General features: G+C 42.8%; 3 protein-coding genes and 1 long non-coding RNA gene across 5 annotated transcripts; 1 reads left to right on the top strand and 3 right to left on the bottom strand.

The window, feature by feature from the left end:
* Window positions 1–72: 72 nt before the first annotated feature.
* Window positions 73–5,180, bottom strand: LOC129590082 (uncharacterized). The gene is made up of 5 exons (XM_055485072.1): window positions 4,158–5,180; window positions 3,049–3,757; window positions 2,149–2,446; window positions 855–2,092; window positions 73–794 (listed from the first exon to the last, which is right to left on the bottom strand). The coding sequence occupies exons 1-5, from the start codon at window positions 4,678–4,680 to the stop codon at window positions 569–571; spliced, it is 2,994 nt and encodes a 997-aa protein (XP_055341047.1). The 5' UTR covers window positions 4,681–5,180; the 3' UTR covers window positions 73–568.
* A 134-nt stretch (window positions 5,181–5,314) lies between these two features.
* On the top strand, window positions 5,315–6,740 carry LOC129590086 (uncharacterized). The gene is made up of 4 exons (XR_008690694.1): window positions 5,315–5,718; window positions 5,898–6,095; window positions 6,172–6,375; window positions 6,452–6,740. It is a non-coding gene; the product is annotated as an uncharacterized LOC129590086 (long non-coding RNA).
* A 3,996-nt stretch (window positions 6,741–10,736) lies between these two features.
* LOC129590084 (peroxiredoxin-2-like) lies at window positions 10,737–12,681 on the bottom strand. 2 transcript variants are annotated; one of them, XM_055485078.1, is made up of 6 exons: window positions 12,282–12,681; window positions 11,716–12,048; window positions 11,569–11,610; window positions 11,442–11,504; window positions 11,282–11,356; window positions 10,737–11,192 (listed from the first exon to the last, which is right to left on the bottom strand). In XM_055485078.1, exons 1-6 carry the CDS (start codon window positions 12,542–12,544, stop codon window positions 11,180–11,182), a joined length of 789 nt encoding a protein of 262 aa, XP_055341053.1. In that variant the 5' UTR covers window positions 12,545–12,681; the 3' UTR covers window positions 10,737–11,179. The 2 variants fall into 2 exon arrangements, with proteins under 2 accessions (XP_055341053.1, XP_055341052.1); XM_055485077.1 differs by having other exon boundaries at window positions 10,737–11,179.
* Window positions 12,682–12,700: 19 nt separating this feature from the next.
* On the bottom strand, window positions 12,701–17,589 carry LOC129590080 (uncharacterized). Its single transcript, XM_055485068.1, has 4 exons — window positions 17,507–17,589; window positions 14,399–17,130; window positions 13,445–14,288; window positions 12,701–13,333 (listed from the first exon to the last, which is right to left on the bottom strand). The coding sequence occupies exons 2-4, from the start codon at window positions 17,113–17,115 to the stop codon at window positions 13,076–13,078; spliced, it is 3,819 nt and encodes a 1,272-aa protein (XP_055341043.1). The 5' UTR covers window positions 17,116–17,130; window positions 17,507–17,589; the 3' UTR covers window positions 12,701–13,075.
* Window positions 17,590–17,875: the final 286 nt, after the last annotated feature.

Here is a 17,875-nt window from a genome sequence, read left to right as displayed (position 1 = left end):
TATTTTACAGGCAGTTCGTGGTCGTTTTCCGAAGACTTTCGAGCACTATAGGCACTGACCGATGACCCTTTCGAAGCGGCTGAGCTTCTTCCACTACTTCTGCCGCTTCCGCTTGTTGTGCTATTTTGGGAGCTTCTTTTCCCATTGGAAAATAATAAATAACGGATTTGATTGATTAGAGAGCAGAGATAGTGTCTTCGTCTTAATTATGCTCTGCTGTTACATTAGGAATCTGCAACGGTCGCATGCCAAATTGCCGCAAGCCGGTAGCTTTTTGAAAGGTTATTTATTTTTATATAGTAATAATTAAATTATATTGATAATCACATTCATAATTCAGCTGCAGCCCTTGACAACTGCACTACTCGTACAGTATCTATTCTGCTATTTAGCAATCAAAAAACTAGAAGTGCTTGAATATGAAAAGAAGACTAGAATAAAAAAGAGAGTTAAGAGCTGATTGACAAACAAAAAAACATTAATATTCAAAGTCCACAGGAAAAGAAGCAATCTTATAACCGCCGAAAACTTGGCACCACTTAATTTTAGTAGCAGTCCGTTACGTTTCCTACTCTACAGGGCGTAAATGTGATTTGGAAGGGATAGGATATTCTGAAAATACTGGAATTGGAGGGGAAGTAATTATCATTTCTAAAGAGCGGTTTCGTGGAACAGGCCGCAAGGTAGCCACTGAGTCGCCCATGACCGATATACGGGGTTCTGAAGTCCGCTCATCGTCAGCTTTAGACGGTGGCAAAGAAACAAACCCGCTCATCGTTTCCGGCATCTCCGTTCTGCAATTGCAATTTTTTAATTCTTCTGTTCAGTTTTCTGTTTAGAAAATAATAGCTTACAGAGCTTCTATTTTCCTTAAATCCAACGGCTGGATCCCTTCAGAATGCACTAACGAGCCTTCTCTTTTTTTCCTCGCTCGCTCCAGTCGCTCCAGTACGGCAATCATGAATTCCTGATCGTTATATAATCCTCGATATTTGGCATAATGGTCAGCCACGAGCGTCATTGGAAGTGACCAAAACAGTGTTCCAGCAATGGCACACAGACCACCAATAATATATCCTCCAACAGTCACCGGTACAATGTCACCATAGCCAATGGTCAACATAGTAATCCAAGCCCAGTACATTCCTCGCGGAATACTGTTGATATTCGGCTTATCGCTCATTTGCTCAAATAGATAGCCTGTGGTTCCGAAAATGATGGCCATAACAAACGAAAAGTAACATGACATGCACAGCTCAAACCATGCCGATCGTAAAATGGTTAAGATCATCTGCATGGTTTTCGAGAACCGGGAAAACTTGAACAGTGCAATGAGACGAATCAGCCTAATTGTGCGTAAGAATCCAAACGAATTGACAATAATGCTGGATGGTGATGTATCAGAGAACATCTCTATCAGTGTGAATATGTACGGGAATATGGTTAAGGCATCCACCCAGTTCATGATGGCTTTAGCGAAGCGGATCTTGGAGGGTGCCACAATGAAGCGTGATACTAATTCTAACGTGTACCAAGACGTGCATACAGACTCCAGTATAAAAAATGTCCATTCTTCAGCACACTCGCTTTGATTCAACAGTTTTTTAGATAAAGGAACGGACGAATTAGTGGCGCTTGCATTATTGTGTGCCCCAATGCATTCATCGCTTAATACCTGCGGTATCGTCTCTAGAATCAAAGTCGTTACGGACGTCGTAATGATCAGAATGGAGATGATGGCGATTGTGCGGGAGATGCAGTTAAATTCCGGATGCTCCCAAACTCGATACCAGAACAACTGTAATCGGTTTGTGGGCTCCAGCTCGCGTTCCAAGCTGATTCCTTCGGATGCAAAAAGATCAGTTAAAGCTTTCTCGCCCATTTCATAGAAGACCAGTTCCTCTACAAATTTGCGCATCGGAACAAATGGAGGCCTCCGTAAGAATCCTCCGGATTTATAAAATGACGCAAATGACGGGAATATGCTCGCGCTTCGTGGAAAGTACAGCGTTTTATTGTCCTTCAAAAAGTGGGACGTGCGTTTTTCGTGGTTGCTTATTAACGTGTCGGGGAATAAGGCCAGCTCGTTCACCTGCAACAAAAACATTTTTAATCGTTCCACGCATTTCTGGCATACTCTATCTCTACCGGAATGATGAATTCCGCTCCGTTGACCACAACGATTTGTTCCCCCATCTGGGATGCCTTTTCCTCGTCCAACGTAGAAGAAGTGCTTGCAAACAAAGAGTCTTCTCTGGGCTGCTGCGATAGCCGCCTTTTCTTTTGACGCATGAGATAGCGCCGGTATTCAGCATTGTTCTTCATCAAACGCTGATATCCACTCGACACCGAATGCAGAAGAAAGGCGATGAAAATTAGCCCAACAGATCCGCATATTACGGCTACGAACTGGCCGGCCGCATAGCGAGGATAAATGTCCCCGTATCTGAAACACAGTACGTAAGCATACAGTAACAACTAGCAACATCGAAGTGAGAACGCAGGTTATAAGAATATGCGATGAGTGAGGATAATTATGCAATGGCTTACATCCATTAAGAACGCACACAAAAACTGATTTAAGAAGCAAATGCGTGTACCCGCCCGAAACACCGTGCCGGTTGGAACTGTTGGCCCCTAAATGTCTGAGTACTTATATCGAAGGGCTAAACACTGTAGCGACCTGCTGTGGTTTTTTGTCATCTAGTGATTGTAATGTTTCGTGCCGGACACGTTGGCCAAGATGCTCGAAAGCAACTCACTAGCGCAAAAATAGATATACATTTTCTCATACACCTCAGCTTTTCAACGCCAAACGTCGTCACGTAGAATTTTCTCATTGTACCCGGCACGAAAACACATATTAAAATGAATACACACATAAATGAATACCCGGCACGAAAACACATAAATGATTTATTAGAGGATTATTTTGTCACCGGCATTATGGAAGAGCAGAATTTTTTATACGGGCATTTTCGCTAGCTAAGCGCTTTTGAAAGTTACAAGTGTTCTATGCACATACTGCGATTCATACAATTAAAATACCCGACAGTTGTCATTGTTATAATGGCCCACCAGAAGCCATGGGGAATTGATGGAATCGCTTGGCCTGGTCCGCCTTCAATGGCATACTGAATTCCCGCAAACAAAACCATGCAGAGCAGCAGTAAGAACAGCAGCACCAGCAGCGTTGACGCGTTGTTGCGCACCGTCTGCCATAATATTCCAATCCAGTACTGACTCGGTGAACCAATGGTCTTGGACGCCCCAATGGGTTTCAGGATTCGAAACAACCTTATCGCGCGAATCACACCGATCTGTCGCGCAACATTAGGCTGACCAGCTGAGTAGCCGCCGGTACCCATCACCACCATGACAATAACATGCGCCAGGATTGACACTAAGTCGACCCAGTGATACCAACGACGAAAAAACCACAATTTGTCGGGACAGCCCACAAATCGCCCTACCAGCTCCACTGTGAAGAATATGTAGCAAATGGTGTTAATAATAAAGAATGGGTTTTTGAAGGCATCACCCAGCGTTTGCGTCGTGCCCATTAAGGCATTCAACTCCGGAACAGTCTCTAATGCGTATATCGCAATGGAAACGCATGTAAAAATTAATGATATGACGTTGTAGGCGCGCGATGCCAGAGATAGTTCGGGATAAACAAAGAAATCCCAGATACGATCTTTCCAAGCGGGTTGAATGTCAGTTCGTCTTGTCGGGGGCTTCCTGGGTAGCTTCACACCTAATAACATACGAATGCACTTGCTTGCTGTTATCTGCTGTCGATTCATATTTTTCGTAAAATGATGTCAGTTAGTTTTGTCGTTTAAATACAAAAAGAAAAGGTCACGGCCCATTGACCCCTGCAGCGTGGATTGCAAAAACGTGAAGATGTTGACCATAGCATTAATTTCTGAACCGAAATGGAAACAAATTAATGAAGCTTTATTAGTTCGGAAACTGTGAAATTTTCACGTCATATCTGAATACATGACTCCGCAAGTTCTATACCAGATATTATATTTTGTAAAATGACACCAGCAGCCGAATTACAAAGTGGAAACCCCTTTACTACTAAATCCTCTAATGTATTCATAATTCATTGTGGTTGTTCAAAGTAATTTCATGTTTCGGCGACAAACCTTCTGAACGCAAATATCGCGTAATAACCGAAGCATCAAATTCAAATATTTCCAGCTGTTCCAAAAAGTAATCAACAGTAAGACGATCTGGGCGTATTAGCGGGGCTCCTTCATAAAATTCAAGAACTGCTTCGAACACATCAGGCAGAACTGTAGAAAAAGTATGTGTATGCCTAGATAACGAATAATGGAATGATCTTTTGGCTGGATCCCCCAGAACGGTATTAGGATGATTAGCTAAGATCGTGTCTGGGCTGGCGAACCGCCGGCCACCAGCCGAAAAGTGTACTAATTCAAACTCAGTCCCGGTTAGTGATGGCTGAAGGCTTCCATATTTGGCGCGTTTTTGCAAGTACGGATCAACCAAGTGGCGTCGCAGCCGCTGAATGCGACTAAACTGGGCTGTTCCACTTTGAAGGGAGCCTCTCCGAGCATCTCCTGGCTCGGTACCCGAGAGGACATCCTCGTCGTCGTCATTCTCGCTCGGAGCAGAGAACGTTGGGGTGCGAATCCATGTTATCATGGCACATATTGCTTGTAGATCGTAAAATTACGGAACTAATCAAATAATTCCCATCGAACAGAAGTGCTGCCAGACCGCGAATCATAGCATTTAGCGCAGGATTACTCCAAAAGTTTTTTACTAATTAATGCAGGCGACATTGTTTAGTCCACAGCAGAAAATAACCATAATGCCCTCCCGGTTTGTGTGACCTGCAGGGTGCCTAACGTGATTATTCCGCCGCCGCACTTTATATTCCAAGCAGTGTACAGACAATCAGACGCCTTAAAAACAGCCATTAATCCATAAATTATTTACTGTACTTAATTAACAGTTCACTCACTAATGCAGTTTTATCTAGTTAAGGAAGCGATAATATCAGGTGCCAACATTAACTATAAATTAGTAAAGTACTCGCTAAAATGACTTGATACTGTTTTGCTGTTTTTTTCTGCTTTTCAGTGTTCTTATCTTGGGCTCGAGCGAGCTGGTAGTGTGCAGTTAGGACCGGTTAGGTTGTCAGATAATTAATAGGACGAAACACGATTAACCAACATGCGTGGCACACTGGCACATCGAACCGAGCCATAAAACTAATAAGCGTACCGCATTTGCACCTTGCGGAGTTGTTACTACGGAACGTCAAATAGTATGCGCGCCGGTTTTTCAGTAAGTACGTAAAGATCTTGTGGGAGTGGGGATATGGGAGTCTGTTTTGTTCGCAGTATGATGCACGTTTTACGTATTCCAAACATTTATTATGTACTTAACAAAGTTAACGAAATCAATGTACTGTGCAGAAGCACTCGCACTGTACGGAATCATTATTTCTCATAAAAAAAATTGAGTGTCATGGATGTTCCTGATTGTTTTGTTGTACTCCTGAATCGGCGTTTTTTCTGGCCGTTAAACCACCATGCCTGGATGAGCCAGTTGGATGACTTTCAAAAGAAGCATCCATAAAATCATTCCAGTCATGCTGCTGATAATAGCAGCCCGATGAGGTTCAATTCAGGTTTTGTGTGGAGTTTATGCGGAGCGTTTTCTGGATCAGCTTTCGTGAGTTTACATAACTCCGTTTAACAGCGGTTAATTTACAATCGGTTAATTTACAAAGTCTTAGAAATTCCAAAATTAATGGAAGCAAGAATTTAAGTCATAAACACATCACACCACATGTTAGGAAGTTACTGAATTTTCAGCGATTATCAAACATAAAATGTGTTGTTTTTTGAGAGGTCCTGTTATTGTTATCCCTGTGCACCATGGAAGGAGCCCGTTCTTATGTGTGGCCGAAAGGTCCAAAAAGTCAAGCTCTGCTTTTTCACGAAGGAACACTTATCGTCAGCTTTGTTTTACTTATATTTTTCTTGACTATTACTGTACTGAGCATTCACGAAGATGTCATGTTAAGCGGTCCAAATCTGAAATATACAGTAAGTGGAAAGAAAACAGCATTTACGCATCGGATTTTGTATCGGATTATTTAATCGGTTCCGGTTACGTTGACAGATGTTGGTTAATTCGGCGTTTTGGACGGTTGTTTTAATTATTTCTTGCTCTGTGTTCCTCGCGGAGCAGCAAGAAAATGTCAATGCGCGCCACAGATTGGGAATAATTTGCAATACCCGTTTGCCGGGCGAGCCAGATGTGCATAATTGTAAAGTGACTTATCCTGCCAAAAATATGGAAACAAGTTTATTTTTGACCTCCATAGTAAGTCAAAACACTACCTTCCAAAAACCGTCCATTTTCTAGTGTACCAAGATTAACCCCAAAATATGCATTTTAGGCTTGTGGCGTTTTGGCGGCACTTTGTTTTGCAACAGTAACTGTGATATGTCTCCTGGATTTTACTGGATCGTTTGTTGTAGCTGGATTTGATTCTAGTTAATCATACTCATACAAAGCTTTGACTGTGATATTTTTGTGTGTGACGTTTTAACATTTTAGTTTGTCCTTGGTTTGATACAGACACATGTATAAAATATAATATGTGGTGGCTATACTGGAATTGTATTTTCAGTTTACTTAACCAGCTGCGCGGCTTAGCTTTCGAACAAAATTAATAAAGCTGTTAATAATAATATACTGTTAAGTAATAATTACGTAGCTATTGTTTTTGCGTTGCAAAATGGATTGTGATCTGTTCAATGGCGAAATGCACCCCCGTTTAAGACAAGACAGCTTATATAAAAGATGTTAGCTGAACGTGAAACTACCGCTAGTACGTTGAGCATTCCGATTTTTAACTAGCGGTAGTTTTACGGTCAGTTAACATTTTTTAACAGCAGCTATACCACGGTCCCTTTACTTAAAAAAATGGTAAAATGTACTTTCTATGGTTATACTCGGGACCGAAAACGTGCCCTGTATTTACTCAGGTGGTTTCGTTTTGTCGCTGTGTTTAATATCAGAATAAAAATATGCCCTTATTGTTCTTTTTCTTCATAAAAGAGGTGTTCCACAGCTGCTGTGTAATAATCACGTTTACTTAATTCATTTCATACAGTAATCAAAAGTATTAAACAAAGGGAGAAACTAATGGTCCAAAAGTGAGTTTAATCACGTGACATCCTGCGGAATATTGAAAACATTAATGCTGTTTCGAATTCATTAATTCCCTTAATGTGATTCTGAATTTTTCGATTGCGATAAAGCAAAGGATGGGATTTACCCATGCATTTGCGTAATCTAAACAAGCTTCCATCGCGTAAAACACATCGTCCCAGTAGCTCGCATGGTCGACTAAAATCCAGTAGGTGTTGTTAACAACCCAGCAGACGGTAACCATAACGGACAGGTAAACAAAAACCCGGCTGTTCCCGTGGTCTCCTTTGTTGGCTTTAATGGATGAAAACGGCATGGCTTTGGCTTGAACAGCTAGCGGGTTGCGCACTATTTCAAGAAAACAAATTCTTGAACACTGATAAAGAACTGCCTTTCGAACATTGTGGTGCTGGCAATTCCTTTCCTAGCGTTGCGCTTATACAGCAGGTAGGTTATATAAGGAAAACAAAACAGGTGCACCAGCAGTGGAACGTCGTAAAACAGTACGCGAGCTACCATAACTAGAGTGATCTGATGGTCAAGATCGATAACACACATATTTTTATGATGAACTGTCACGAATCTTCGCCCCAGAATACAGATCGGCAAATACATGGCCAACCCAAAGATCCAGGTGAAAATTATCAAAACTGATACGGTTTTCCTTGTATGAGACAATCTGTACGACACAGGCTTTAAAACCGCCCACAAACGATTGATGATTAGCAGAAAATGCGCCTGTCGGACAACAACGGTCAGAATTGTCGTTGTGCCATGTAAGACGCTACATAGTAGAGAGTCAAACGGCCAATAGCCAAAATATTGGTTAATGACATAGACAGGGATCGACGTTACGCAGTAGAATAAGTCGGCAAAAGCCAGATTGGCCAGATAGAAGTTGAAACTTGTTCGGAGCGTCCTTTCCCAGATAAACAGAAACAGTACAAGACCATTGCCACATAAACTCAAAAACCAGGAGGCAATCGTGAAGGCAATGGTTGCTAAATTAAAAACTGATTTCACAGTGAGGATTACTGACGTTGTGTCGTTGCCGGCAACCGTGGTGTGGTTATCCATATGGGTTCCAGTGTATTGATAAAGGTGTTGTATAAAAACTGCCTCAAAATTAGCAACTTTCCAGTTGTAGGTATCCGGCACTGGAATGGGGAAATCGTGTATGAATAACTATTAATTCTGGCGCGACCTTTAAATGAACAATATAACTTCCGCAAGCGTACGGTATACCAAACTAACACATGTAAGCCAATTATAGTCTGCTTGTTTGACACGATAGCAGATTAGGATAATTGCGGATAAACAGTTAATATTTTGAAGAGAGACAGTTTAAACTTCAAGTAACTACTCATTCATGAACCTAAAGCAGCTGTGTCTTCTGCACTTTCAAGTTTCAACGGCTAAATACACATGTCTGTCTACTTGTCATTTGATCACTTTTCAGTGCCCAACCCGTCGCGATAGGTAATATACCATAACACGTGAGTACGTTATTTTTCTGTTTTAAACATGGCCGACCGTTTCTACAATGTTGTTTTAGCTACTGCATGATAGGTTTAGTACTAGTGCCGCAAAACTAAGATATGTATTCATGATCATGATTCATGAACATTTTCTTGGTGCAAACTCAATCAGAAACATCATTTTAAAGGTACACGAGCATGTTAGGTATGAGTGTGCTTGTGGCGAAGTTCCATTTAATTTTTTAATAAGAGAATCACTTCAACATTTTTTCCTGATTATCTTTTCAAAGGGTGAAACAGCAAAGGAATGAAAGGTGCACTTATAGGAATGAAAGTTAGAATTACAGTACTTCCGTATGTCAGCCACAGGACACAAGTTTTTTTAGACCCGATCGGAATCTTTCCATAGCTATAAAACACAGAATAGGGTTCACGAAAGAGTTAGCGTAAGTCAAGCAAGCCTGAAAACCGTAATATGTATCATCCCAGTAACCGGTATGGTCAGCTAAGATCCAAAAAGCCGAAGTGGAACTCCAGCAGATTGTCACCGCAATGGAAACGTAAATGAAGACTCTGTTGCTTCCACTACTTGTTCTACTTCTCCTGCTCGAAAGTTGACCCAAAGTAGTCGGTGACACTTTATTTGTTCCGGTAATCCCAGCAGTACTCACGACGTTAGTGTACACTGAAAAAAAGCGAAATAACTGTTACGGTCACGTCGTCCTGTAACGTGAGGACAAGCTAACACATCTTTCTCAAAAGTACAGTTAATCACAGTAAAGTAATCCCAGTGCGCACTGTGAAAGCGATATCTGAACTGATAAAAAACACAAAGCACGATTTTACTTATATCATGCATTTTTTGCCCTTACGGATCGCTTACCACTGTTTTGTGACCTTTCTTCCTCATGGATTCTATCCTTTTGTCCACTCCGCTTGTACAACCAGTACGATATAAAGGGAAAGCAAATCATATGAGCCACCAGTGGAAATCATACGCTACAACTCGGGCAGCAATCAGCGTTGTAAACTGAAAGCTAACATTGATAATACATAGTTTTTCATCAGGCCTTATATACATCCGTCCGGCAACGGAAATTGGCACATACAATCCCGCGACGAAACACCAGCTTAACACGATAAAAAACAGTGCGACCCTCCAGGTGTGTATTTGATTGTACGAGATCGGTTTTAAAATTGCCCATAAACGGTTCATCGTCATCAGCAGATGTGCCTGACGTATACCGGCGCCGGCCACTGTTTGCAGGCCTTCCAGAAAGCTGCACAAACCAAACCCGTATGGCCAGTAATCATAGTACTGATTAGCAAACTGGACCGGTATGCCTGATATTCCGAAAAGAATTTCGGCTAGAGCTAGATTGGCAATATAGATGTTGAAGCTGGTCCGCAGAGCACGAATCCTTAAATACAGAAAAAGAACAAGTCCGTTTCCCGTTAAACTGAGACCGCACGCGATGACGGTAAACCAGGCCGTGGCGAGAACAAAGGTCTTGGATTTTGGTACCAACGGCAAAGTTGTGTTGTCAACCGCTAACGTAGTGTTGTTCAAGAAATCCATTTCGTTAAAATAATGACAATCGGTCGGTATCTGGGTGTTGTAACGATGGCACTACAGTAGCGCTCGCAAAGCCGTCAAAATCCTGACAAATTGTGGTCATACAATAAAGTGGGTGATCGGTAAAACAACAAAGGGTTTGCGACCTTCGGCTTCAGTGAACCCAGAGATTTGATAAGGCATGTTCGGCAAATGTTTTTCAGCACAAAACTACCGTTATTGTTTGAATTACAGATGTAGGTTTGGGATCGAAGCACAGTATTCTATAACAATCGCATTTTATCGGTGTGCGATGAAGTTTCGAACTTCCGCCACTCTGCAGGTATCATGTGTGCGTAAAATAACAAAAAGTAGAAACTGTAGCTGCATGCTGCAATATGAAGATAAGTGCATGACTATAACTGGTGACTGGGCATCGTAAGTCATGTGGCCTGCGAAAATCAATCGAAAATAGCTAACTGTACGTAATCGTGCACTTTTCCGTTTTTTATTGACCGTTGGTTATTTTTGCGAAGATAAAACGTACACTCAATTGTCGCCTGGAAAAATGTAAATTTTGGCTTTGAATCAGCAACCAAATGGCGAAAAAGCAAACAACTGCATTAATGCAAGAGCTAACTAAACAGCAGCATTGCAGGTTTAATTTGGTTACCGGTTACAACATAGTAATTATTATGTTGCAACCCGTATCAACAGCGGAAGTAGCCAAAATTAAACCTGCAATGCTTTTGTTTAGTTAGTACGTACTGTAACTACTTTAGATTACTGTACACCCACTGCGCAATCTTCACTGAACGAGTTCTCGTACAATTTACGTCACAAACTCCATTAAATGCTGTACGCATAATCAGCGGGGTGCTTTCCGTGATTCTTTGGAGAATTACGCTTTCAACTCATCTTTGCGCTGCGATTAATTCTAAAACGAAAGTCTAGAATAAACGGAACAATTATAGCCCAAAAATAAAGGATACAGTGATACACTGCACTAAAGCCACATTATTAACGAGCAAATACATACTTGGTTAACATTCTCTCGTAAATTTTCTTAGGAGAGGAATCCTCGGTTAAGCGAACGCTATTTTCTGAATAGACACTGTAAATATACGGGAACAAAAATTAATGATTACCGATACTAATAAAGTACCAAAGAAAAGTCTGCCGGCATTGGGACAACGTACAGTGCTGTGTGGGGATACGAAGGTCTCGGTTTCTTAATAAGTGTCGTATCAAATGCTGGATCCCTGTAAATGTGAGCCTCTACAAGATTTGCGAGCAAAATAATATTATTATGTTCAGTGCACTTACGGTGGGTGGACAATCTTTGGATTGCTGTTCTTAGTGGAAACCCTATTAAACACACCAGATCGTCAGGCTGAAGCTAAAGGGAAGAAGAGGAAAATGGTTATCGTTTGTCCATAATGTAGAGAGTGTTTCATTACAAATGGTCAGTGCCTTGCGAAATATTCTTTGGACTTCTCTGGATCTGCGTCCATTGCGTCATCACCCGGCTTCCAGCCGGCCGGACACACCATGCCGTTTTCATCGGTAAACTGGAAAGCCTGTACTAGACGCAGAGTTTCCTCAACATTCCGCCCAACAGGCATATCATTAATACTGATGTGGCGCAACATTCCGTTGCCGTCAATAATGTACAATGCACGGAATGCGTTTCCCTCAGCAAAGCAGTAGCAACCGTATTTTTTTGCTATGGACGCGTTGTGGTCAGCAAGAAGGGGATACTTGACTGCGCCTCCCAGACCACCTTCTTTCCGAGGTGTATTGAGCCTGCAAAAAACATGCAGCGCAATGATACATGTAATATTCAAAGCCTTACCAGCCGTGTTTTCGTAACTGTTGAATGAAATTCTAAGTATTTGGTCTTTCCTTTAGCCTAACTTAAATATATATAACAGTACATTTTAACTTTTAAGTAATAACCCAAGCGTTTATGAAGTTTGCACAACTGAATTAATGTAAGATCTTCAAAAAATCGATATTTGCAACGCAATAGGTCTCACCAAGCTAAGTGACTGTATTGACTATCACAAGACATTCCCAGCAGTTCACAGTGAATTTTTTTAAATTCCTTTAATTTTTCGCTGTAGGCTATTAGTTCCGTGGGGCAGACAAAGGTAAAATCAGCGGGGTAGAATAAAAGTACAACATATTTTCCATGGAAGGATGATAGTTTTACATCAGTAAACTCTCCATTAACCACAGCTACGGCGGTGAAATCCGGGGCCAATTCACCAATATGAAGCCGTGGATTTTCAAAAGACATCCTCTAATAAAGAGGATGAAGGCGGGAATATCACAGTCACGAAAGTGAATACATATTGTTGGTGGAACACGGAAGTACTTAATACTACACTGTACTTTATGTGCAACACATGTTTTGAATATATATTTGATTCTTTAATGCAGTCAGTACTTACGCATCACACGTCTGTATCTAAGAAACACAGCGGTGACGCGGTCCCTCATATACAATTGTACATAAACAAAATACAGCTCATGAGCTTGCAGTTTTAGAGATTGCAGCTAAATTAATTGCAGTTGCAAATAAAAAATAAAACAAGCTTTAAAGAAAAAAAAAACAAAATTCTATCCCGAAAACAAATACTAAAATTCTAATGCAAGCTTGGCGAACAAATTTAACAAAGTTTTAAAACCATAAAAACGCTAACTACAGCAGTAGTTAATCGTAACAGCGTCCCAGTAACAACTATTTTATAGATCCCGAAGATATGGGGGCAATGCCAAACAGCAACTAGTAACGTCATAGCGGTCACTGCCATCAAGCGGTGTAAGGTCACTCTGATTGGCACGGACAAGCGCAGTAGTCATCAGGAAGACCGTCCGGGTTTTCAGCTGGCTGTAAACCGTAATCGTCCACACCCAACAACGCCGCACGCTCTTTTAGCAGATCTTCGCGCTGGTTATCAATTTCTTTCATACACGAAATATATTCCTGAAGGACTTTCTGAATCCTCTCTAAATGATCAATATAGTCCGCTTCAGTTGGCAACGCTGCTATCAGTTTTGTTGTATCGCGAGTGAATCTCTGATTCTGTAACAAGTGAACCGGTTAGGCGGTACTTTGCAATTCGCGCTAAGCTTAAAATAATGACCTTTAACAGAAGTTAATATTTGTTCAAAGTCAAAAGTATTAAATAATAACCTCTCCCAGCTCCAGTAAGTCTTCGAGAGTCTTTAACGTATCCATCCCAGCAGCATCCAGTGCCACATGACGATCATAAAGTCCTTCGACCAGTTCTTTTACCGACGCCACTAAGAAATCCTTTGACTCCAACACGGTTTCGTACTTCAAATCCCGCGTAATCAGACAGCGCTGCAGATGATCTTTGTACTTCGCCACAATCTGTTGATCCATCTGCCTCTCTGCCTGATCCTCCATGGTAGCTACATGCAACTCCCGTTCGCTCTCGTCCTGGAGATTTGTTAGTTCCGACGACAGATGGTCACGATTAGTGCGCAGCCGCTGATACTTAGCGGCCGCGGCCGTAAACGCCTGTTTGGCTTTTTGCTGTGAATCGGTCATGCATGTTGTCTCTTCAATGTAGTCCTGGGCTAATTCATGCCACACTTTCAGGGTGTCGATCTTATCGAACATCAGGACGCTGTGCACTTCACTGTATCCCTCCATATAGCTAAAATCTTCATGTGCCAACTGCTGGACATGGTACATATGCCGGTCGCGTTCACTGAAAGGTTCTCGTTCTTTGGTTTCTTCCTCCAGACTGTGCACAAGCTGTTCCGTGTCTTCAATTTCGTGGTTGACCTGCTTTTCGCGCTCGAATTCCAGCGTTAAGGTATTTTGCAGATTAGCATGCTTCTCTCGTAGTTCGGCGAAACAACAACGCTTCTCTTCCAGAATGTCAGCCGAATTTTCCGCTTCCTCTCGTAAGCAACAGATTTCATTGCGCACCGCCTGAATTTCGCTGAGTTTCATCATGATTTTGTGATGCATATCCGGAACAGAGTTCGGACTGGGTTCAGACTTTCTGCAGAAAAACTTTTCGTGATCGTTATGCCAGTCGAAACACCGAACGAGAAAGTTAGTTAAAGCTTTGTGTGAATCACATTGATTCTGCAACTGCAGCAAGTACAATACCTTGAACTAGCAGATGAGCTACACGTAACACACGTTTTGGCGCTGCCGGTAGACGAAGATCGCGCACGCTGCAGTTCAGCTTCCGCAATCTGTGCTCGAAGTATTGATGCTTCGGCAGTCTGTTTTGCCAACAATAAATCATCTCTGCATACTCCGTTAGATTCCCGGACAGGAACGTCAGGAACAATGGAGGGCGCAGGTACGACTGACAGCGTTGCTTTCTCTGGTGATATATCTTCGCTAGGCCTCGAACTCGCAGCGGTACTTTTACGGCTGACGCTACTCTTCTTCGCTCCACTCTTTTTCACTGAACTCTTCTTACTTGTCTTACTTCCAAATAAACGAGAAAAAAATCCGCTGCTCTTTCCCTTGGACTTGGATCTAGATTTGGAACCGCTTGCGCTACTTTTTCTGCTAGCACTACTTTTCTTCGTTCCACTGGCTTTTGGACCGTCGCCATCACCGACGTGGGCATCACTTTCTTTCTTACTGGCACCCGAAACTTTGGAACCCTTTCCAGCCTTCGAACCAGCTTTCGAACCAGCTTTCGAGCCCGTTTTGGATCCGCTTTTTTTCGAGCCTTTCTTTCCCGCGCTAGCCTTTGACCCTTTCTTTGCGTCCGAACTTTTCTTCGGTCCTGTTGTACTCTTCCTTGCAGCAGTTCCCGCCGAACTTGCACGAGGCTTCCCCGTCAGGCTTTCTCGACTTCCAGCAACACTGTCCTTGGGAGCAATGCTAGCGCTCGATGGTCGTGCCCCCGGGGCAACACTCGACTGCTTACTGCGTCTGGTGCTTTTGCGTAGTTGCACTTCAAATAACTGCGATCCAGCTGGATTGATATACTTCTTGGTGCTCTTACGCATTTCCATCTCCTCTACCGGCTCCGTTAGCCCTTCGTCCAAGTACGTCCTGGTACTTTTGCGCACCTGCACCACTTCAAAAGGTTCGTAATCTTCGCTGCCACCATCGTCCATATACTTCTGCGAACTTCGCCGTTCCTGAGTGGTGACCTCTACCGGTTCTCCATTGGGATTCGAATACCATTGCGTACTCCGTCTCATTTCATCATCAGGAAAAGTGTTGTATGAAACCTTTTTACCTCCCACATCAGAAGGCTTGCGTGTTTCTTCTTCGGAAATTTTTCCATGTTCCGCCTCGTAATTTTGTCTGACTTGCTCAAAAACGTCCATATCGAATGCTGCTGACGATCCACCAGAGCCTTTTCCACCGGAACCAGTCGAACTTTTTTTGCTAGCTTTCGGAGATTCACTGTCACGACTGGATTTTTTGGAAGCACTGCTCTTTTTGCCCTTACTACCTTTCTTGCTTCCGCTGCCGGCCTTACTTCCACCTTTAGAACCCTTCCCACTTTTCTTACTGCCACTTTTCTTTGTCACTTTCTTACTACCACTCTTTTTTGGCGGCTCACTGGCACTTGATTTTTTGCCGGAGCTCTTTTTTGATTTCCCACTCGCTTTTCCTCCTTTGCTTTTTTCACCACTCTTTTTGCCGCCACTAACCGATGAGGCTTTCTTGCCTGACTTTTTTGCTGTACCGGACGTTTTTGACTCGCGTTCCGGTGACGAGTGAGACAGATCCATGGAAGGTGACGTTTTTGCAGTGACTCCACTGCTTTGTCCCATTCCACTTGGACTACTAATTCTGGTGACTGTTGTCGTTTCCACTACCCGCCCGGGGCCGCTCGTTCTAGGAGCAGCGCTGACTGACGACTGCCTTGGGAAGTCCCCACCACCAAGGGATGGAGACGGAGCGGCGCTGGCTCTTGACTGGGCATCAGCATCCTGTACCATGGACATTGATCTTGCCACCATCATGGGCGTTGCGAGTGATGCTGCCGTGTATGATCGGGGCGTTGAGAAACTGCCGGACGGGGCTGCTGTTATTGCCGACTGTCGGGGAGCAGAACTGACTGAACCGGTCATCGCCATAGAACCGCTTCCAGCAGTTACAGCGCTTATGGATGACGGTCGCGGCACAGACGACTGTCTGGGTATGGAAGACGGCCGAGGTGCTGAACTCACTGACCCCGCTTGGGTAGCAAAACCACCTGGAAGTGGCGCGGATATTGCTGATTGACGTGGCATAGATGGCTGTCTGGGCAGGCCCGTTCCAGCTGAAGAAAAGCTTCCCGGTGGTGCTTCCATGGTTGACTGCCTTGATGCAGATCCCACGAGTGACCCCATCGTTGGCTCGCCCACGGATGCGCTACCACGAGGCAGTGCCACTGATGTCTTCGATCCGGACATAAACGAATCTTTTTTAAGGCGTTCTGGGAAGACATTAAAGTCTCCTGTGTCGCCCAGGGACACAGCGTGCTCATCATAGCCAACGCTGCCACTTCTGGAACCAGGAGGCGGACGTTGCACTAAAACATGTTCATCGGGTGACAAATCAGAGTCGTCGGTATTGCGGCTGCTCTGACTGCGACGTTGTGTGTCACTGGCAGATGAGCGGGCGCTGCTTTTTCTGACACTGGATTTACGAGCAGTGGAACTCTTTTTCGAACCTATTCGCGAATCCCTCGAAGCGCGTCCGGAAGACTTTTTCCCGGATTTACTTGACGATTTTCTTTTGCCAGAGCTTTTCCGTTCAGAACTTCTTCTCCTTTGCGAACTAAGTCGTGCAGTCGAATTGCTGTCTCGCTCCTTGATGCTTTCGAGTCTGCTCTGCTTAGAGGATTTACGTCGCGATGCCATAAAAACTCAGAAAATCTGGAATAGTGGAATTTCAGCTCCAATATCTATAGTCGACTGATATACCCATGAAAATCACTGTCATATTTTTACAAACGCACAAACACCACAATTAAGCTTTCTAATTAAACACCCATAATACGTATATTTAGTTGAAAAACGGTGCGCGTAACGTAAACATGATGATCACATGTTGCATTTTACTGTGTCAAAGGACTTCAGGATCCTCTTTAATTTTATGGTTAGCTAGAAATTTATTGTTAACCAATCTACTGTATGTATTCGCACTTCTGAAATACGAACAAGTACTTCCGAAATTATTATTTTATGATAATCAATTTATGTGATAAAAAATTGCTTGGTACCTTAATACAGGTAGTACAGTAGTACGTACTTCGTTCCTTTTGTCAATTAAAGTGGTATAATAAAGTACTACTGCATTACAGTATAAAGTAGATGTATCAATCAGTTTTATCAATCATCACGTACATTAGTTTAAAACAACGAGGATCATTCTACTTAAAGTAATTAAGCGAACAAAGAAACAGTTAGTAAGTGAATAAAGGAATTTTTAAGTGAACAAAGGTCAATCAGTAAGTACGTGCTATACCGGTAACTGCTGTTTCCTGTGTTTTGTATACGTACATAGTACATACATAGTTTTATTCGGCACGAGCCAGCCCAAATGACAATGATCAGTGACTAATTAATGAAGCTTCGCTAGTAGAACTACTGTAATCGAAGCGATTCAAAATTTGTTTTT

The sequence above is a fragment of the Paramacrobiotus metropolitanus genome, unplaced genomic scaffold, assembly GCF_019649055.1.
Source record: "Paramacrobiotus metropolitanus isolate TYO unplaced genomic scaffold, Prichtersi_v1.0 Parri_scaffold0000039, whole genome shotgun sequence".
In the NCBI taxonomy this organism is placed as follows: domain Eukaryota; kingdom Metazoa; phylum Tardigrada; class Eutardigrada; order Parachela; family Macrobiotidae; genus Paramacrobiotus; species Paramacrobiotus metropolitanus.
The sequence above is the reverse complement of the archived record's forward strand: the minus strand, read 5'-3'. Positions and strand labels throughout refer to the sequence as shown.

What these genes read in the sequence shown, in the direction of transcription:
- LOC129590082 (XM_055485072.1), bottom strand. Translation starts at nt 4,680, where the DNA reads ATGATAACATGGATTCGCACCCCAACGTTCTCTGCTCCGAGCGAGAAT. An exon ending in GAGCGGAATTCATCATTCCG is followed by an intron (nt 2,093 to 2,148) that starts GTAGAGATAGAG and finishes TTTTTGTTGCAG; the next exon opens with GTGAACGAGCTGGCCTTATT. An exon ending in TTAAGGAAAATAGAAGCTCT is followed by an intron (nt 795 to 854) that starts GTAAGCTATTAT and finishes TTGCAATTGCAG; the next exon opens with AACGGAGATGCCGGAAACGA.
- LOC129590084 (XM_055485077.1), bottom strand. Translation starts at nt 12,544, where the DNA reads ATGTCTTTTGAAAATCCACGGCTTCATATTGGTGAATTGGCCCCGGAT. An exon ending in TCCAAAGAATATTTCGCAAG is followed by an intron (nt 11,611 to 11,715) that starts GCACTGACCATT and finishes TGTGTTTAATAG; the next exon opens with GGTTTCCACTAAGAACAGCA. An exon ending in TACGAGAGAATGTTAACCAA is followed by an intron (nt 11,180 to 11,281) that starts GTATGTATTTGC and finishes CTTTCGTTTTAG; the next exon opens with AATTAATCGCAGCGCAAAGA.
- LOC129590080 (XM_055485068.1), bottom strand. Translation starts at nt 17,115, where the DNA reads ATGGCATCGCGACGTAAATCCTCTAAGCAGAGCAGACTCGAAAGCATC. An exon ending in AGCTCATCTGCTAGTTCAAG is followed by an intron (nt 14,289 to 14,398) that starts GTATTGTACTTG and finishes GTTTTTCTGCAG; the next exon opens with AAAGTCTGAACCCAGTCCGA. An exon ending in ACTTACTGGAGCTGGGAGAG is followed by an intron (nt 13,334 to 13,444) that starts GTTATTATTTAA and finishes CACTTGTTACAG; the next exon opens with AATCAGAGATTCACTCGCGA.